We start from the raw sequence: 21,708 nt of genomic DNA, 5'->3' as shown, positions 1-21,708 counted from the left end.
TTAATAGGGTGTGCGACTTTGTTTGTTGATTTTTTTTAAATTAACGCCCAACCTTTTATTAGCGCCCCACCCCTACTAGTTAGGGAGAAATGGGCCACATAAGAAATAAGGTTGTAACTTAAAGGGCTAAGTAAAGCACAAGAAGACCTTATTGGGCGGTATTTATATTTAAATGATATAGCAGGTGTTAGGAACATTTCTGATGGAGTATATACCTCCCCTTCCAATACTATTTAATATATAATAAAATAAAAATAAAAAAATGAAATCTGATGCTCTTAAAAAATGAGACAGGGTTTGCTTCAATGAGAAAAACACAATTTTTATATTTTCTTTAGTTAACACAACCTCGTTTTCAGGGCTTTTTTTCTCTCTCATCGGTGCTGTGCTTATGTTCGTGTCTCCATTCGAGATGCAAAAAGAGACAACAGGTCCTGTGATCGAGGTTGGCTTTTTTGGCTATTATGCTTACTAAATATGTCCTCATCTATTGGTCATCATCTAAAAATTTTTAGATTGTTCTTGAAGTGATGTAATTGGTTATTTATATAAACAAATTCATTTTCTTATAAATTTCACAAGGCCTCCAAGGTAAAAAGAAAAACTGTGAAAATAGGTTTATACAAGCAATTTTATGAGGGAAAACCAGATAAAACTAACAGGGTGCACTTTAGAAAGAGTAATTTAAAAATAATTTCTTTGCCCCTTTCACACTCAACTTGAGAATCGCTCTCGCCCTAAGGATGAAATATTATATTAGCACTCCCCTGTAGAACTGCGTCCCACGTACAAATTTTGTGCTGATAAGAGTAACATTAAATAGATTACCAGGGGGCACGAATGAGAAGATATACAACGCTTTCCTGGTACATTTTTGCCCTATAACTCATCTTGCAGTGTCATTCATTGAAATGTCGACATTTTCTGCTCCTCCTTTCTGACACAATGGTAGGCTTTACAACATTTTTCTATCACACACGACATATATGTTACACAAGATCGATTTTTAAAGCATAAAAAACGTTCATTTATTTTTTTTTCGAAAAAAATAACAGCGAGTACTAGGCCATGTACTAGCTGTCAAAATGGGAAGACGATACCGACACGATATTGATACGATAGTGACACGATACTGACACAACACTGATACGATACTCCTGCGATACTAATGCGATACTGATGCGATACTAATACGATACTGATGCGATATTGATGCGATACTAATACGATATTGATACGATACTGATGTATTTTCATACATTTCAAGTTTTTATGAATATAATGTTCCTGTACTTGACATAAAAAAAAAATAAAAAAGCTGATTTACTTTTAGTGTTTTGGTATGGTCCCACCTCAAAACGTACGAATGTCGGCGCTTATTACGGACAATTTTCGTTGTACTAAATATAGAAACGTTTTCGGAGTTTTAATTGGCTTTTTAAAAAGATATCTGTAGCTCCAGGAGCTTCCAAAAGTCCCAAGATACAGACGCTACAAACAGAATAAAATTATTATAGGAACATCCAGATACTAAAAGCTGGGAGTAGATAATTCCTTAATAATAGAAACTTGTCATTAAATATAATTTGAAGTATTTTTCGGGAAAAATGACTTCATCCCGCCACTTTGTTATCACTTTACACAAACCGATTTTTATCATGTGTCAAAAAGTAAAAATATAAATCCAAATTTTGATAGTTCTACTTCAAGACGTCTAATTTAAAGCACAAATTCGAGTAGGGCCTAGCTATAATAATAATCAGTGAAAAAGTTCAGCTGAAATTTTTTTGAAAGAACAGATCCTAGTCAATACATGTGAGCGTTTAATTACGATGAGAAAATTCATAGTTTATAGTTTGTAGTCTCCGGATTCTATGTGTATGGGGGTAACGGACATGCAGTAGACTTTCTGTATCTCAAACGTTCTCAATCACAAATATGTCGCTTCCTGAAACATTTTTTTTGATTTTTTGCCGGATTCTCTTCTCCTTACATCCTTACTTTATCGCAAACTTTTTCCTTTATGAATAAATTGCCGTGCGAGTTCCAATAACCTTTTTTAACAAGTTCAAAAGCAAGTCCCGGCAATATTATTGATTAGTAAAAAAATCAGAACAAAATTTAGTTCGAAAGAAGTCCTACATGTGTACGGGAATTTGGTGTGGATGGATCTCAGACGCTTTTGTGTGGAATATCTTTCTACTTTCAACAAATAGCTTGGTCCTTTACTGGATTTTCTCGAATCTCGAACCTTTCTCCATTTGTATAAATTGACCGACAGTTTGAGAATTTCTGATAGGGAGAGACTGTTGTATTAAAGATACAAACTTGCCACAAAAGTAATAGTTTTCGCACTAAAGTTTTTTATACAGCAGACACGAAACAAACAGTTTCATTTGATTTTTTATGTTTATCATGGACCACTGATTCTTCTTTTTGCCATTTTATCACAAACAGCATCAGTATAGAACCAAACACAAATGGCAAGCCACTAAAGAGAAACATTGATGCAGGCGGACACAGCTTATGATCATTGATGAAACCTGAAACAATAAAAGAGTTTACATGTAGTGGTATCCTTTTCTCTTGTTGTAGTGGCCAAGCTACTATAGTCGTTTTAAGAGAGAAAATATTTTTTTTCCTCAATAATATTTAATTTTTATAAGATATATTGCGTTAGTAAATAAAGTCCTATTTTTCATACAAGATCTGTGGGACTAAATAAATATAACATAAATATAATGAGATGATAGCATGAGAAGGCTAAAAATAAAATATTATGTATACGTAAAAATAAAATTAAAATACTGGTAAAAAAAGTTGATACATAAAAGAGACTTTCGAATGTTTACAAATTGGGATTTTTGAAATCCTCGCAATTTTGTACCAAACAGCATAACTTCCGTTTTTCCTTTTAATATTTATAATCAATTCGTTTTGTTCCATCCAAGGCGAAATTACAGCTATTCTTCTGTCAGAGCACCCTCGTATCCTTTGCGTACATTACCATTTCACATTTTTTAAACAAAGAAATAACATTAAAATGCTTTAGAAATAAGTGGCCCTATAATGGAGCATTGGGGTACTCCACAGTACACTGGTTGAGCATGAGATAATAGTCTTTTATAGCATCCTATTAAGCATCTATTAAAACGATAATCTGTGAACCATGATTCTTCATTACCAACAATTACATAGTTTGTCCAACATTGACCAGTGGATGGTGTTATCAAACACTTCCCTAAGGTCTATAGACACAGCTCTAGTAAGTTTGGGCGTGTCCATTGCTCGATGAATATCAACAAGAAATTTGATAGCGCCTGATTCTGTTCTCCTCTTTTTTCTAAAAACATATTGATTTGAAGACAAAGGATTACTCGCCTCTAAGTGTTCAATAAGCTGGTAGTATTTATCGTTTTAACAGTTTAGAAATTATCAACAACTCTGAGAATGATCGGTAGTGATTGCTGTTGGATTTTTCGCTGTCTACATAAATCGGCGTAACTTTTTCTTTTTTTAACTCAGTTGGTGTAAGTCCTGATTGTAAAGAGATATTTATCAGATGCGCTATGAAAGGAGCTAGTTCGTGGCAATTGTCCTTGACAATACAAGTCAGAATTTCGTCAACATCAGCAGTTTTCTTTCTCTTCAGGAGTTTTAGTTGTTTCTTGATTTCCGGCACTGAATCGTACAAAAATTTGCTTGTACCTTATCAAAAATTAAATAATAGATATGCTTATTCGGGATTTTTAATTTTATTCTTCTTAAATAAGAGGTAGTAATTATGATATTATAGATTAGTAAGGGTTTAACCTGAGTATGTAAATTGCAACCAAGATGTAAATGTTAGTTTTAATGGTAAGTTTGTTGTTTGAGCAGAGTTCATTGTCTAACATATATTTTCAGCAGAGTTTCAAAAATATATGGCAAAAAAGCCATGTTAGAGCGAATGAAATGCGTTTTTCAAACCCTTTTATTAAAAAAAACTAGTAATAAATATTGTATTATATTACCTATAATTGGAGGACCTAACGCTATAGGCAACCCAATGATTGTTAACATGATTCCATAACCTTGTGCAAAATTTTGCAGACCAACGATTTTCAAGGTAAAAAGACTAAGCAATCCGATAAACGAACCATCTAAGAGTCCATAAATTACAACATAGCCAGCCAACATCCAAAAGTTTGTAAAAAAGTATGCAGCTAGTGAGACGATCCCACTGAAACACATAGATACTTGGTATACCCATAAAATACACTTGCGATGGTAACTGATGAACTTGCCATAAAGCAGTCTGCCACATATACTGCTGATTGACCAAATGGAAATTAAATAACTTGATGAGGTGGATGAAATTCCTAAATGCTCTGCATAGTTGACCTGCAAGAACAAAAATTATGCATTCAGTGTTATAGTGGTGTGATAGATTTAATATAATTATCCGGATTTTTGACTTCGTGTGCTTTTAGCCTCAGAGCATGCTTGGAACATGCTTGAAATGTTGAGTTACTTTGTTTATGCTCTAACCACAGCATAGTAACAAATTTCAGGAACATTTAAGATTTCGATCATGTTCAAAAAGATTTTTTGACATTCAGAATATATGTGCATCTGAAATATGTAATTGTAGAATTCGATTTTTCTGGAATGCTTCAAATGTTTTCTTTCTGAACTTCAGGATTATGCCACTGAAGTTCAGACTGAGATTATTCTTCACTTATGCTTAATGTTTAGAGATTTCCAAGCTTCAGTGTGCTTATAGATGTCGCATTTATAAAAAAGAGGGTACCTTCATAAAAGTTAGGAGTGACATTCCCATCATTAGAGAGCTCACAAAAAGAAAAAACGGGAAGGAGTATCCGTGTGCATAATTTTTCATGGTAGATCGCATATAAAAAAACGCGCCAAAATTTGATTCCAAAGAATAATGAGTAAATCAAAACAAATATGGTACTTTCAATGAGACTGACAATATAAAATAAAACAAACGAACGTCGAACTAAAATTTAGTTTTTTGAGTGCTTAGTGGTATGTCCACGTTGTACCCACAACCTTAAATATGGCTTTTTTGGGTCCAAAGGAGAAGAGCAATTTCGATTTGAAGGGCTTTTCTTGGACTGCAAAGGCGCATTGAATAATAATAATATCGATTCCCTCCTAATTTTCTAACTGCATTTGTTAATTAAGTTATAATTTAAAAGAACTTTTTTTTAAATTTGACCCCACCCTTAGCATAAGTATCTCTTATAAAAACATGACCAACCAAAACTGCTTTTTGAAGTGAGGAAAGGGGACCAACACCCCTGCACCCCTGTCCAGGCTATTACGACCCTGAGGTAATGTCACTATTAATCAACCCAATACTCTGGCAGGACAAAACATACCAAATGGATAACTGGAATATAATAGGTGAAATTTGTAACCATCATGACAAGTAGAAACATCAGAAAACGTCTATTGCGGCATAATTGAAAATTCGTTTGTAAAACGTTCTTCTTTTTCTCTTCTGAAAGTTTACATCGTTTCAGTAACACGCTGTCTTGCTCAGAGTCATATCTCTCGACATTTTTATCGTCCAAGAACTTATAAGAAAGTGAGCATAACAAAGTCACTATTAAGTAAAAAATTCCAGCTGATTTAATTGTTTCACGTAGCCCATTTGTTTGAATTACATAATCTATAACAGGCGATAATACAACCCCACCCAATGTGTCGGACGCAGCGGCGATACCAGTTGCAACAGTTTGATATTTGCAAAACCACTTAGTGATCATAACAAAACAGGGAGTGTACAAAAAACTTGAACCAACGCCAAATAACACACCATAGACGAAATACAGAAAAACAAATTCTTTTACTATGGATGTTAATATTAGTCCGGCACCACTCAGTAGGGAACCAATGATACATGTTGTTGTCACACTTGTCCATTCACATGTTTTGATCGCTGCAAAGGATGATAAGAAGAGCAGTCCAGATGATAACGAGCCAACGCTGGCTAAAACGAAAAAAAAAAGAAGACAAGTGTGTTTTTTTGTTGGGGAATTTTTCTGCAAATCTCAGGAAAGACACAATTTTCAATGCGTTTAATCAACTATGTTATAACATTCCAGTAGGCCCGGCTAGTAGTTAATAGAAAAAGAGATGGTTTTGAAAATGCAGCGATATCAAAGCGTACACAAGGTGTTGTTGAAGCGGTGACGTGAAAACTAGGCTGCACATTTTAAGAAAAGACATGTTAGAAGGTAGTGAAGCAAACAGTGTAGATTACTTTGTTTGAATAATTATTTTGAATTTTATTTTGAATATTTTAAGAGATAAAAAAAGTAAGCTACAGATTTTTTAAATGTAATACCATTAATACCATAAAGCGGCGATGGTATAGTGGTAGCGCATTCGACTTGTAATCATAAGGTTTCAGGTTCGAATCCCCATTCCGGCGCACTTTAAATGCAGTGCTGTCAGCCCATTTGGTGCCATCTATTAACTGCTGACCAGCTTGTGTGGCAGGCAAGCACGTTAGAGAAATGCTAATCGTATCTCTAGTGGTAATGTAACATAGTTACAGTCGGAGGGGAGAAAGAGCCAACCGTTAGGATGGAACCCCCGAGGACGTTAAAATTTCCCGTTACTTACTTACTATTTAGCCTCTTTTAGTAGCAATTAAAATGTTTGTCAGTAACTACAAAGCACCCTATACATATACATATGTTCTGTAAGCGCGTTTCCCAAAAATGTGGGTGTTTTTTAGATCAATTCAGAAAGTCTCACTTTCAAATCATTTTTCGGCTTAGCTAAAACTATAAACTTTATTCTCTGTTAGGGTCGATGAATGGAAATGTGCACTCTGAACGTCAATCCAACGTTAGAGAAGAAGGAGAGGGGAGGGAGCGGTGGGGGTTGAGTGGTGGAATTGTTTTGAATTTAGTAGAACATCAATTTTTTGAAGAATAGAAAATGTTTTCAACTGATTTGTCGGCTACCTGCTGTACAGGAAAGTATTTTCAATTGCTTGTGATTTTAGAACTTAGCAATCATTCAGATTTTATATATCCCTCATTTAATTTATTTTTCCTTATCAGCACACACTTACAAATTCGTCGTGTTTATTAACCTCGTCACAGGGCTTTCTACGTTTAATAATAATAAGTCCTGGGGACGAGATTGGTCGCTTATGGGATGACTATAACTCTAACAATGCAACAAGTTGCTTCTAACACAGCTTTTCTTAAAAGTGTAACCGGTTCACGAAATTTAATAAGTTGATCCAGTCATTTTCCTTTCGTCACTCTTTTTAAAACTTTGCGCTTGATAATTTCAAAATTTCGCTTGCTTATTTGTTCCACAACAAGCCACACAACAATTTCACAAGACAAAAAATCTGTGACTCTCACGTGCTATCGAATGTCGGTATTCTTTGATCTTTGCTTAATTATTGAATAAAATCAAAATATTTTGATTAAACTAAACTAAACTATTTTTTTGCTTCTGGGAAAAATTTTTCAAAAATTTTCGGTACAATATGCTATTAACTATTCTGTTAAGTATTGTATTTTTTAGTAAATTTGATGTATTATTTGTCGAATACATTCTGAAAGGCCTTTATAAATATTTTGATTACAGCTGCGTTTTTTTTATACATAAAAGTTTACCAAGATAAAATGTTTTGCTTATTCTTAAATTGCTTAGAATGGAATTGAAGAATGGAAGAGCGCATCCTATGGACTTTAGAAGGCTGACGCTTGTAATTTTAGGGATTAAACTCTCATGGACCAAAACCAATCGCCAATTTTTGTCTACGCCGCGTTGAAAGAATTAAGTAGAGGATAAAGATTTAAAAGTAAAACTGCTTTTTAAATTATTTAACCTAAGAATTTAATAATGGGAGTTATTTTAGACTAGTAAGGTTGATAATGTCTAAAATGGACGTTCCCTTTGCAATGTCTTTTATATCCTTCCTTAAAAATTACCTTGATGTCATACATTTACATTTGATATCATCTATACCTGTTTTACTCTCCTCTTGCTTAAATTCTCTCAACAAGCATGGATACAGTACACCAAATGTATAATGCACACCAAAAACAAGGAAAAGGATTACTGAAGAGCAGAATAACATCACCCAACACCGTCCACTATCTGATGAATGACTTCCCTTGATGATTCTACTGTTATTCATTCTTTTCTAAAGTTTTGCCTAAAAAGAGACACACAAAATTAATTTTTCAACGGTAGATTGCAAATATGTCTAAAATTATGATAGAAATATAATTATATTTTCTCATAACGGTTGTTTGTCTCCTGTCTATGTGCAAGTAATAGACTAATTATTTATTGTATTTTTAATTTGATATAAAAACACAAAGTCGCAGTTATGTATAGGAATTAAGACAACTACTTTACTTGCTCAGACATCCTGTATACGGTCACGTAATACTGTGTGACATACATTGTCTCTCATAATAAGCATCCTGTGATTTTGCAATGTATCAGCAATCGATATTTCTAAATACTTCTCTTTATATTCATCAACTAGTAAAGGCAATTTGAGTTTGATCAAACAATTCGTGTAGTTGGCTTGTTATTTTGGCATTATATATCCCTTTTCTTCTGGAATACTGAATCTCATTTATTTGTATTGAAGTTAGAATTATAAAAGTAAAATTTTGAAGCATTTTAAGCATTGATTTTTTATACCCACTGAGCGACACGTTAGAGAAGCAAAATAGTAAGATCACACACAGAGTCTCGGAGTCACTCTCTTAGTTCAAATGTCACGTGGCATCATTCTCGGCTAAAGACTTCCTTTCTTCTCACTAGAAAACTCATACAGAAATAATTTTAATTGAACAAAAGCTACATACATGTCTACCTACAACCTAGCACAAAATACTTGTGCAGAAGAGGGATGAAAAAATATTTGTGAAAAAGGGGGTAAATTTCTAAGACGAGTGACTACTGATGCATTTTGAATATAACAGACACACATTACCAACTTGTCTAGCTTGACATATCAAACGTTTTCCGCAAAACTTGGGACTTTCTAAAGCAGAATGAGAAATAATTATTATATATTTCAGGCCTGTTGATATCGATACAATCTTTTTATTTACTGTTTCAATAAGCTGAAAACGTTATACGCCTCGGTCTTATTCCTGGAATGTTGTTAATCAAGTGAGAAATTCTCCCCACAATATATCGTCTTTCTTACCCAAAGAAAAACTTTTCGAGTGTACCTTGGTTTTATAGTTTTACTGAATGGCTGCCAATAAATAAATATACAAAAATGTTTTGATTGGTGCGTAGGTTGTAATTATTTTTTTCAAATTGGTATTTGTGAAACATCCGCTTAACTGCGTCACTGTAAAACTGCTGTAATGACATATATACGTGACAATTTTTTATTAGGATCCTTTGTTTACATTCCCCCTCCCATTACGTCAATTCCTGAAATTCGAATTATAAGATTTTATAGGCGTCTACAACTAAGGTAAAAGAGTAATTTGTAATGGGCAAAATCAAAAAACACTTTTAAAAGGCCATGCATTTAGTTTTTTTTTTTATTTATCGGAATATTTATACAGGCTATGTACATTTCAGTTTTAAAAAACTGCTATAAATATGTGTCCTGTTTAAAATATAAAAGTAATGATTTAAAAAAATAAATTATATATAAAATATGCTCTAAAATTACTATAGATATGTTAAAAAGTAGAAACTATTCAAAAGAAAAATATTTATATAATAGACAGAGAAGATAATAAACATACCCAAACAGACTATATCCAAACAAATGTGAGAGAGAAGGGTAAATTTACTAAGTATATATTAAAAATAGAAAACTATAAATGATAAGTCTGCGCACATGTATAATATAATATGTTTTTCAAAATAAATAGTTAGATAGATTGAAACGAATGTGAGAAAATAAAATGTTGAAAACTAATACGAGACCAAAAAAGAAAATTAAGAACCACCGTAAAAAATATTAGCTAAATAATAATCTAAAATACGAAATCTTTGATCTTTTGATTAAATTCATTCACTGTTGTCGCTTTTCGTATATCTAGTGGCAAACTGTTATATATTTTCGCTCCTATATAACAAAAAATGCATTTCTCCACTGTTTTACAAGCATGTTGCAAAATAACAGTGTAAGTTGATTTGATGTTTGCGTTTTTGGCTATCTGTTTTGCACGGCTGTCCAGGGAATTCAATTTATTTATTTCGGTTGAGAAGTTCAACTTTATGATACTGTTGAAAACTACCAGTGGTATAATCATAGTGTTGTAAATTGTTGTGGCAGTATTATTGTCCATGTTCTTTCTCAGATTTTGTAACAAACGTAAACGAGAAGAAGCTTTTTTATATGTTTTGTTGAAGTTATCTGATAGAGTTAGAGTTGGATCAATTGTAGAACCAAGATACTTGTAGCGCTTCGTTACGTTAATATCAACTGTACCAAATTTAATATTCGGTTTGTGTGGTATAGATGATAATTTTTTTCCACTACCGATATATTTTTAAGTTCATTATTCAAAGCATTTTCAATATCCTGTACGGACTTGTGTGCAACATACAACACGGTGTCATCATTCTCCAGGTACTCCATCAATTGTGTATGTACAGCTTGTTAAAGGATTTTTGAGGCAATCGGTAGAATCGAAATTGGACGATAGTTGTCAACTTTGGTAGATGGTCCCGACTTGTGTATTGGTGTAACAGTAGCGTGTTTCCATTCTGTAGGTACGTCTGCTGTACTCAGTGACAAGTTGATTATGAAACATAGCGGTTGTGATAATTCATTACCACTATCTTTCATCAAAGCTGGTGGAAGGTTATCAATACCAGTTGCCTTGTGGCGTTTTAAGTTCTTAATTAATTTTCTACGAAAGACTTGGAAACATATTTAAAATCAAACCTTTGTGTCGTTATTGGTTCGACTTTTTTTGTTTGGCGCCAAATGAAATCTTTCATGAAAATGGATTTCTTTGTTAAAGTCATTGCAACATTTGAAAAGAAATTGCTTAGTAAGTTAGATTTTTGAACAGGAGTGTCAGCTTTAACACAACCGTCTTCAAGAAAGTGTGATCTACAGGACGTTCCTTTGGATTTGCAAGGCATGATATTTTTTATTGTCTGCCAAAACTTCCTTGGTTTATCTGAATTTTCTTCTAAAAGCTTTTTGTTGGAATTAAACTTAGCCATGTTCACAGCATTTGTGCACTTGTTTCGCAGTTTTTTGTAGGCGGTCCAGTCACAGGCTTTATTGGTTTTCCGAGCATAACGTAGTGCTTTGTCCCTGTCAGTCATTAATACACGGATATCAGTTGTCATCCAAGGGCATAAACGACCCTTCACACGTTTATCAATTACTGGTGCATGTTTGTTGAAAATGTTTGTAAGCTTATCTTTAAAAAACGACCATGCAGTGTTTACGTTTGTACATAAGTATAAAGGCTCCCAGTTTATATTACGCAACTCTTCGCACATTTTAACGTGGTCATAATTTAAAAAGTTTGTGCATTTTATATTCTTAGGTTTAATTTTCTCAGAGTTTATTTTTCGTACGTAGCCAACCATATCATGATCTCCTATGCTAGTTGGTATGACGTCATGCGATGGAATGTTTGTTCGATGCGTTGTAAAATGGTGTCAATTAACGTTCTAGAGTCGTTGGTAATTCTTGTTGCTTTTATAACAATTTGTTCAAAACCAAAATGAACAAAAACGTCTTTAACATTTGCGTCTCCAAGGATTGTAACTTCTTTTAATTCACTAATCACTATATCAAGCATATCGTTTAATAGCGAGCTAAAGTTTGATGGTAGATATTTAGATCCAACCGGGGGTCTGTATAACGATCCTACAAGAAAACTCTTTCCAATTTTCAAAAAAATTTCAATCCAAATACATTCAACTTTCTCGTTTTCTGGCTCTTCTCTACGTACCCACTTTACTCTTTCAAAAATATACATTCCGACGCCACCATAAGTACCCTTCTTTCTGTTGCGATTTATAAATGTGTACCCCGGCAGACGGTAAAGTTCACAATTTTCGTTGAATGTATCAGTGTTTATGTGTGTTTCTGATAATGTAAGAATATCAATCTCTTTAAAATCGCATAACAAAGTTTTTACTCCATCTATATTTGCAAGTAATCCTCTAACATTTTGGTGGAAAACTTTTAGACCTCTCTGACCAAGTAATTTCGACAGGTCCGGCAATCTTCCTTCGGGTCCAGGTTGAGTTTCGATATCTCCAGAAAGTAAAAGAATGATCACCAAAAAGCGATCGTTTGTTCGTAATTTTTTATGTTTACTTGTGTACTGTAAATTCCACATCGTTTTAACATAATCTTGTGTTAGTGATATTCCTACATTATTGTAAACATCTGTGCTACAATGACTCCTTTTCCAAACAATGCAACAAAATATAATCGTCAAAAGCAAACGAACAGACCAAGATACGTCCGATCGGTATACCATCTTGTACGTTCCGTGGCGCGTCATAAGCTAATACAACATAAAAAAATACACAGCTTCATTCCTCCTCGACGTTTTTATCAAGCATTCGCCTGTCGAATTCTTCACATATTCATTCCAACTTCCATCATACGGTCATCTGTTGATTTTCTCATAGAATTTATGTAGAATAATACTTTGATTGGTACTCGAAGGCTATTTTTGTTTACAAGTTGTTGTTCGGCGAACATTTTTTTGTTTGCGGCATTTTGTTATTTCTCAATCAACCATTATTTTGAAAGATCTATAAAAATGATTTAGTACGTTGCTGCCGTGTGTTAGCAACACATGGATAAAGCATTGCGCTCTCCTTTAAAGTACCACTTGCGAATCATATTTAGTACAGTCTTGTCCCCCGTGTGACTGTAGTCTCCGTGCCGTTCATGTTAAAAACACATATAAGAGGAAGTGTTTTGAGTTCTGTGTTGTATCATTAGTGTTAAGTTATTGATGGTTTCTGTGGGGTGTGGTTTGTAAAAAATAATTTCGTAAGTTTGTGTACATTGGTTTTTTTATTTTTCATTCTACTGTTCTACTGTGTTCATAGTTCTTGTTTTTATGATGGTCTATGTTTCTATCGCCCGGTGTCTTGTATTTATTTAGCCTATGTCTATGCGAACTTCGGGTGAATCAACTGCGAGATTGTTCTGTTTTCATGCTGAATGATCCATCCATAATAATAATAATATATACATATATATATTTATTAGGAATAACTAGTTGCTTGGAGATAACCATCCATCATAGATTCTCTACTGCATGCGTAGAAATGTATAAGAAACGGTGGTTTTGATTTCTCACATATAAAAGTGTTGAGCAAGTTGTTCTACAATAGTTTGCTGTACGATTTGTACAGCAAGAAAGCAAGAAAATGCTTATTGTATTTTTTTATGTATTTTCAACAAATTTAAGCTGTCTATTGTAAAAACAACAACAACAACAACAACAGCAACAACAGCAACAACAAAAACAACAATAAAAACAACAGCAACAAGAAGAAGTCTGCTTTGCACTTACAACATTCCTGTTGATTCATCAACTGGTTGGTTATAATCATTTCTGTTTCCTGCTGATAATATCTCTAATTACATGGTCTACTATCGCCTAAAATACCTGCAGCTCCTTCAGAATTTATTTGCCAGGAGCTTCCAATCTGGTTTGTTGGGACAAATGTTGAATTCTTGTTATCTGTTGTCTTTGTTGAACCTTCTTGTTATTAGGAGAAATTATATTTTTGTATCCACTGCTGCTGATGATGAATTTCTCGTAATGTTTATGGTCGGGTTTAAGTAACTCGGAGAAATTATTGGCCGAGGATTTAATTCGGTGGCGAATTTAATTGGCAGGACATTTTAGTTAAAATTCCTTACTTTCTCGCCTTTTTTCCTGCTGATAAAGTATTTTTTGTAAAAATATAAACAGTGGAATCTTACCTCTTAACTAATTTTCAGAACATTCTCATACGACGCAAAGTATTGCAAATAGACAGCTTACGTTTAATTCTGAAACAAATCAGTTAAAAAAACTCAAGAGGAAAAAATAATTTTAAGTTGACATTATGTTTTTTATTTTTGAAATCAATAGAAGCTTTGAGGTTGGATAGTCAATTCAAGCTAGAAATTAAATGTTAATGTGTCGCTGTCATTTACTGATATTTTAAATTATTTATTTTCAAAAACTTCTATATTGTATAATTTGTAGTGTTACGAAACAGTTTAAACTATCAGTGTTGTTCGATCAAAAGAATACAAGCAGTATGAACTACTCCAGGAGTACGTCTTAACAACTTTTAAACGAAATTACAGTACACGCGAATCGGTCGAGGGAATGTGCAAGTTTTTACAACTTTTGCCATGCTTTTTTCATCCGCTACTACAGGAACAGGAAAATCATGTTTGAGGTAGGGGTTGGGACTAGGAGACGGGTGGTGGTAGTGTACTGTCCACTCTAGTGTCCAGAAGTAATTTTAAAGAATGGACTGATAAGAGGTCATTCGAAAATCAATAAGTGTACGTTATTGCTACAGACCGATACAGTAAATTGTTTATCCTGTTAAATCAAATTTAAGCGCAAAAGTCAAAAACTGTCCGTAAGAGAGAACACAAACATATTTACAGAAAGTAAAAGATCTCTTATAATAATACGAAGCTGCCGTGTGTTTGTCTGTAACTTTTGCAAAGACGATATTTCTTGTTTCGCTTGTTTACCGACAAACTATTACTTGGATGGTTTACTTGGATAAACTTGGAGGGGCAATCAGTAAAAAGACTTTCATGGAAGCGTTTGTGGAAAAGAAAGTATTGAAATGGTGTGATGAATTGAGGTTATTATCACATATAGCCAAAACACAACCTCGTTCAGCCTACGCTACCTTCTGTCATGGTCTTAAACATAAATGCGTTTATGTGATGAGAACTCTACCAACAATTTCGAATCTATTGAAGCCACTTGATGATGCCATTGATAATTTCATAAAACATCTTTTTGGCGATTATTCCTCAATGCGCAGGGACAGTTACTGTTTTCTCTACCTCCAAAAAAAAAGTTCAAGAAAGCAAAGTTGCTAGAAGCATCCCTATAAATTGGATCATCTATTTGGCTCACATCATTGCCATTGAAAGAATATGAAATAAGGAATCCCTCTCCAAATATTACCAACAGTGTGCGTTTGTGGTGCTGCTTTCAACGTAGAGCATGCTTTTACGTGCCCAAGAGGCGGGTTTGTCAGCAGCCGACACAATGATATTACAGATATCACTGATGAAATTCTTAACGAGACCTGCAAAGAAGAGCAAAAAGAACCAATTTTGCAGCCACTAACTGGTGAATCTTTTCGGAAATTATCAACGCTGACTGGATATGATGTGCGTGCTGATGTGTCACCGAGAGGGTTTTGGATTCGGGGGCAAATGGCACTCGCTGATGTGAGGGTGTTTAACCCATTAGCCAAATGCCACCAAACTCTAGATGCCGTTCACAGAAAGAACGAGAACGAGAAGAAAAGGCATTATAATGAGAGAATCATTAATGTGGAATTCGGTTTATTCACTCCACTTGTGTTTTCATGTTACGGTGGAATGTCTCGTGAATGCAGCAGGTTTTTCTCTCGTGCTGCAGAACTACTGTCCAATAAGAGAAAACAACCAAAATCTCTAGTGAGCTGCTGGTTGAAGACAAAACTGAACTTTTCACTAATTAAAGCTTGTGTGACGTGTATACGAGGATCAGGTGCTTCATATAACCCAGTTTTCTCGGAGAGTACAGATATCAAACTAGCCGCGCTCGATTCAAGAACCAACAATGAATGAACATTGTAATGTAAACTTTTTGTGTTAACTTGTTATGCTTTTACGTTTAACGTCGATGTTTTAAATGTTTTAAGTATGTATTACAGTGCGCTGCAACAAAAAAACAAAAAAACAACAAAAAAACTAGCTATTTGTTGCCGTTACTACATTATTGTGACGTCAATAGCTGAATTATCATTATTGCATTGCATTTTTATGTTTAAGGCTTAATAACTTGGAAACAGGTGGAAATAATTGACGTCGTCTCCTGCGAGGGTAACTAGGGACCAACTGAGACCAATTTTAAGCCGATTTTCGAAAGCTTTTTGAACTCATCCGTTTCGAACCCAACGAATTGATGACGATATCAAAAAACATTTAAACCCTAATATTTCCATAAAAGGTCGTCGAAAGCGCATGATCCTATGCAATATTTTGATCAACGTATAGGAAACGTGTAAACAAAACTCCAAAATAATGTTTAAATAATAATGTGTGTATTAACGGGACTTTGGCGATGTCATAAAAATTCAAATAACGGATCCTTTTTATTTCTCGTCTGCCTAAGTGAATCCTTCCACAGGCTTTATCGGGAATAACACATAAGTAGAATGCTGGGGAACATAATGGTAGGACGTAGAATGCTGGGAAGTAGTAACTTTATTTCCTTAATAAATTAAAACTCATAAAATTCCGTAACTGACTTTTGCGGGTTGTTGCTTTTCCTTCACTTTAATAACAATTGAAGTAATAATTTCGAACGCTGACACATACATTACGCATAGACAAAATCTATATGTAATTTCACCCATGCAAACATTAAGTCGCTGATAACCATTCCCATAACGTGACATTGAAATTATCATCATCCCTGATTTTTATCAGGGATGTTACAGTACAAAACTCGTGATTTGTATGAATTAAAAAATAGGGCGTGGGAGGGCAAGCTAGCTAGCTCTACAAAGCTCTACAAATAAAAAGGAAATTTCTCCTAGCAGTTCTGCAATTTTGACTGGGTTTTTGTTTAAACAGACAGTTAGTTCTTGTTTTAGCCTGTTTATGTCAGCCAAAGTGGCGGGAAATATATATATATTTAAAAAAAAAGACGGATTTTGCAACACATCTTATACATGTACTAAAAGCCTCACCTTTTTGTGCGACACGGTTTACCTGCACATTTCCATGCCTGCACTTAAGCGCTGAACATGACGTTCAACGTTTGGTCAACCAGCTATTTTAAAAAAACACCAGTATTCTAAGTGTGTGTGCAGAAGAAAAAGTCGTACTGCGGATACATTCGAAACAGCAAATGCGATAAAATTTTACATACTTTCTTGTGCTCGCTCGCGCGTAGTAAACCAATCCCCAATCCTAACTTTCATTAAAAACAAATCAGAATGTTTTTAGTGACCTCGACGTGCTAACAGTTAGGGACAAAGGACTTTTTTTTTTCTGAATTATTTACCTTTATGTAGGTATTAATATGAATAATTAAGAACATTTTTTAAGCAACATATAATTCTTAAACAAACAAGATTTTGTCTTTTTTTTATGAACATTGCAATTTTATGGCACTTGGGAATATTCCAGACAACCTTCCACTCTCTACAAAACGAGGACTTTTAACTTTGGGATTATTTTATTTAATTTTGATAAGTTCACAATCGTTAAAATTAAAAGTCTAAGATATCATAACGGTAAGCTATTAATATTTGCAGCAAATTAAATTTCACTACGCACTTCAAGAGCGCAGCCCCGCTAAAGGATTAAGCGTACCCTTGGCCAATTTGTCAAAATGAAAAACGCAATAACTAAAAGAGGAAAAAGATTTTGGACTTGAAAGTTGTTATTTGGTGTTTTTAGAGCAATGTATATAATGAAATCGATAAATGTTTGGGTTTAAATTAGCTATACTTTCGTAGTTAATATACTTTCCAGACAACCTTCTACTCTCTACAAAATTGGAAACATTGCAAAAAATTCAAAATTCAACTACAGTAAAAATATTAAGTAATGAGTTTAGCTGCACATTACGATTTAATAAACACATTTAAATAATTTGTAAAACTGCCAACAGACAACCTAATGCACTGACAAGGTTGCTTCCTTACTTTCAAAGTTCGAAATTTCAAAGTTTAATGAATGCTTTTATAACATCTCAGTTTGACTATTTTCTACTTTTGTGGATGTTTTGCAGACGAGAATGAAGTGGAATAAATAAGATACACCAATCGGCATCACCACTATAACAGCTATGATCAATCACACAATGCATTATTATGTTTGTTTTAAAGTATTAAATCGGTGGACTATATGCATTTTATCGCTAAGTTGAAAGAAACGTATAAATCATTATTCGAAGTATGCGGACGCTACTGTAACAGGAAGAAAAACAGCTGCAAACCCTGGAAACAAAAATTTGTGGATAATAATAAGTTAAACATATGAAAAGGTGTTGAAAATAAAAAGAATAAAATAATGCTATCGAAAATCCCAAAATTAAAAATTTACATTATTGAAAAAAATAACAATGCAATAACAGATTTTAATTAAAAAAATTAAAATGTGACGTCACAGAAATTATCTACTCCAAAAACTAAGAAATTACTAGCACGAATGTCTACGTAGAAATCTGGCTTTTCCTGTTTCACAAATACCTTTATTGTAAAGATAAGTATCACAAAAATAAATAAAAAATATAGCTAACTATATCCAACCGACCAAAAAGAAAAATAATCAAATACATTGCGAGACTAAATTGTCAAAAATGTTTGGAGGGAGAAGATTTACTCACATTTACTCTTTTATAGAACTTCAATGTCCTTGACTTATAATTAATTCTATGCTCTATATCCTTCTTTAATCATCATTATACTAGATAAGATCTGACGTCGCGCGAATGTTGCCCTGTATTTTCACCGTTTTTGGTTGGTCACTGCCATTTTTTTACGAAATATGCTATGTCAAGAGAAAGACAAAATACAATGAGATAATTTGTAGTCGTTAAATGATTAATCCTATTTAAACTGGCATCATTTGAGGTTAAATATTTCAGCAGCAAGCTTTAAAAGAGTACATCATATTTCTGAAAACTGAATAAAATGTTTGGCATCAAACATAGAACTTGTTTTATTTGGACCCAATCTGGCATGTTTTAATAATCAGATTTTCATTTAATGGTTTCTGCACTTGTATCATTGCCAAAATTTATATGCTTGCAAAAATGGCTTATCGGAGTCTCCGAAGATGCCTAAGTTTAGACATTCAGGAACTATAGTGATAGGTCAATTTTTTTATTTTACACTGGACTAAAATTGCACCATACAAAGATTTCAGTCCTTGTTTAAAGTTTTAATGAAACTGCAGAACATAACGAAAAACACAATTTGTTTATTCCACCGATATTAAAATCGCCATGAAGACTAATAACTTTGGGATTATTTTGTATAATTTTATGAAGTTCACAATCGTTAAAATTAAAAGTCTAAGATATCGTAGCTGTAAGCTATTAAATATTTGCAGGAAATTCAATTTCACCGCGCACTTTAAAAAAAAAATTAGCGGACCCTTGGTCAATTTGTAAAAATTAAAAGAGCAATAACTATAATACGAAAAATATTTCGGACTTGAAAGTTGTTATATAGTACTTTAGAGCAATATATATAATGAAGCAGGTAAGATTTTTCGAATTCGTTATAATCCCGGTGTTACAAATTTTAAGCATTTAAAGGATAGCGATGAAAGGTTTTGCAGACTTTGAATAAATATTTAAGAAATAGGTACGATTTCTTTTTATCAATGTAATGTGATTGAAGACTTTAACCATGCTAAACAAAATTTCACAGCAACCGAGGCTGTCATTTTACTTTTAGGTCATTTGTTGATTACACCTCGTGTTGGCACATTTTGTTGTTGTTGATTTAAAATAGAATTAATTATACACGAGAACACAGTTAATCATGAATTTTAGTTTTTAAAGGATATAAGAATTAAAACGACCAAAAAAGGCATTAAGGTAACCTATGAAAGGTCAAGCATTACTTCGTTATTGGTAAAAGACTTGGTGAATAATATTGTAACCACTACCGGACGTTTAATATATTTTTGTTAGGAATAAAAATAAAGGCTGTCAAAATTGACATATCTGAAACAATATCTTGGAATTGTTAAATGTGTTTACCCACTTTATCAAATTACAATGCCATCATAATACACTTAGAAATCAACCTAGCTACATTACTGGAGCAACAAACATTGCAAACTATCAATTCCGCGGGTTGCTTGCTGGCTAAATAAGTATTTTCACTTTTATCACATGCATTGCAGGGTGTTAGCTATGGTAATTAAATCATAACACAAAAATTATGTTGGTCTATGTAGCCGCGTAGATGGGATAGCTAGGCAGTTAAAATAATAAAATAAATATATTTAAAATTCGTATAATATTTCTTAAAGATTCACGATTGATATTAATTATCGTTAGTACGAAAGTGCCAGTATCTGTATATTCATTTAAACAAAAAAGTAATGTTTCGGATTACCACAAAGCTTATCTAAGAACAACCCAAAAAGCGTCAATTTGAATCAACACTTTAAGAAGAAGTATTTTTCCCATTCAGATATTTGTTTTTCTCTCACAAAATACTTTTTTAAGAAAACTAATGAGAAACATTTTGTTCAGAGCTAGATCCATGTTAAGAATTCCCATACAAAAATGCAACAAAAGGTGTCGGCAACATTCGCAATAGCTTCAGTTTTATAGTTAATGGGTTAAAGTCGGTACGAATGGTTCCTTGAAACTTATTTTAATTGCGAGTGGTCGTTTGAAAAAGTCTTTGGTATCAACATTAGGAATAGATTAAATATAACTCCTTCAAATACACTCTTTGTTTCCTTTTCTTCATGAAGAAGACATATAAAGAAATAACATGCTGCACAATGAAATCGTTTGCACCTTTAAAAACTGAAATGTTTTCAAAACTTACACGAAATACTTCCAATTAATTTGAGGTCTGAAATGAACTAAAATGAACTAAAATGAACTGAAATGTTAAAGTTAAAGAACTACTATGCAAATGCTATAGTATTATTTCTCATTCCAACTTTACGAAATTTTATTTTTCTCCAATCGTCTGTTCTCAGTACACATACAATAGGGTCTGCTAGGCGATTAATGCCTGTCATAAGATGAGCCCACGGTATAACGTAACTTTCAAGAATCGCTCTGTAACGGGAGAATTTGGAATATACTCCAATAACAGTAATAGGTGTGAAACTGACAAAGAATGAGCATATAAAAATCACTGTTGTAGCAACTGCATGTTTATCTCGACTTCGTACGTTTGGATTTTGTTTAACGTACAAATAGACCGTTATTTGCACCAAAACAACTAAACAAAACAAGGGAATTAAAGATACCCCAGAGAGGATTCTATAAACATCCCAATACTGAGGTCCGCAACACTTGCAAATAATGGGAAGAGGAACCCAAACTATCCAAGCTCCAGCAAGTATCTTTGAAATAGTGTTTTTCTCTCTTCGTGTTGCATGTGTAAGTGGTTTCATAATTGCTAAGTAGATTTCCACTAATATTGCCGTTATAGCACATAACGACATGGTAGAAAAGGCGAAGCCAGTACTTTCTATTACATCTTGCATGAGACAGAGTTTATCAAAAGTCTTGTTTAGAAATACGCTCCTTGTTACAACCAGAGTTAATCCATGTAGAAAATCTGAAAACGACAAAAGCGCATATAATATGTTCATGCTACGACGTTTTTCTGGTTTTGTTATATATATGAATAAAAACATTCCATTTGCGAGTGAAACTAGTACAGCAAATATAAATGCTGCTGTATGGTAAGCAAAGAAAATATTTCTCACGTCGTTTCGAG

The 21,708-nt window shown here is 33.5% G+C and overlaps 3 protein-coding genes across 3 annotated transcripts in view; all 3 read right to left on the bottom strand.

Annotated features, from left to right (window-relative positions):
• The window catches only part of LOC130635644 (sortilin-related receptor-like), a 67,457-nt gene extending 59,087 nt beyond the window's left edge, over positions 1–8,370 (bottom strand). Inside the window, exon 1 of the mRNA XM_057445036.1 lies at positions 8,360–8,370. The gene's annotated coding sequence lies outside the window, so the exon portion shown is untranslated. The remainder of the gene's footprint in view (positions 1–8,359) is intronic.
• On the bottom strand, positions 2,329–14,028 carry LOC130635648 (monocarboxylate transporter 10-like). The gene is made up of 5 exons (XM_057445043.1): positions 13,961–14,028; positions 8,011–8,200; positions 5,388–6,001; positions 4,014–4,383; positions 2,329–2,543 (listed from the first exon to the last, which is right to left on the bottom strand). The coding sequence occupies exons 2-5, from the start codon at positions 8,180–8,182 to the stop codon at positions 2,365–2,367; spliced, it is 1,335 nt and encodes a 444-aa protein (XP_057301026.1). The 5' UTR covers positions 8,183–8,200; positions 13,961–14,028; the 3' UTR covers positions 2,329–2,364.
• Positions 14,029–20,881: 6,853 nt separating this feature from the next.
• LOC130636822 (mas-related G-protein coupled receptor member B8-like) lies at positions 20,882–21,430 on the bottom strand. Its single transcript, XM_057446671.1, has one exon. The coding sequence runs from the start codon at positions 21,428–21,430 to the stop codon at positions 20,882–20,884; it is 549 nt and encodes a 182-aa protein (XP_057302654.1).
• Between the last annotated feature and the right edge of the window lie 278 nt (positions 21,431–21,708).

The sequence above is a fragment of the Hydractinia symbiolongicarpus genome, chromosome 3 (assembly GCF_029227915.1).
Source record: "Hydractinia symbiolongicarpus strain clone_291-10 chromosome 3, HSymV2.1, whole genome shotgun sequence".
Taxonomy (NCBI): domain Eukaryota; kingdom Metazoa; phylum Cnidaria; class Hydrozoa; order Anthoathecata; family Hydractiniidae; genus Hydractinia; species Hydractinia symbiolongicarpus.
Note: the sequence above shows the minus strand (reverse complement) of the source record. Positions and strands in the feature narration are given on the sequence as shown.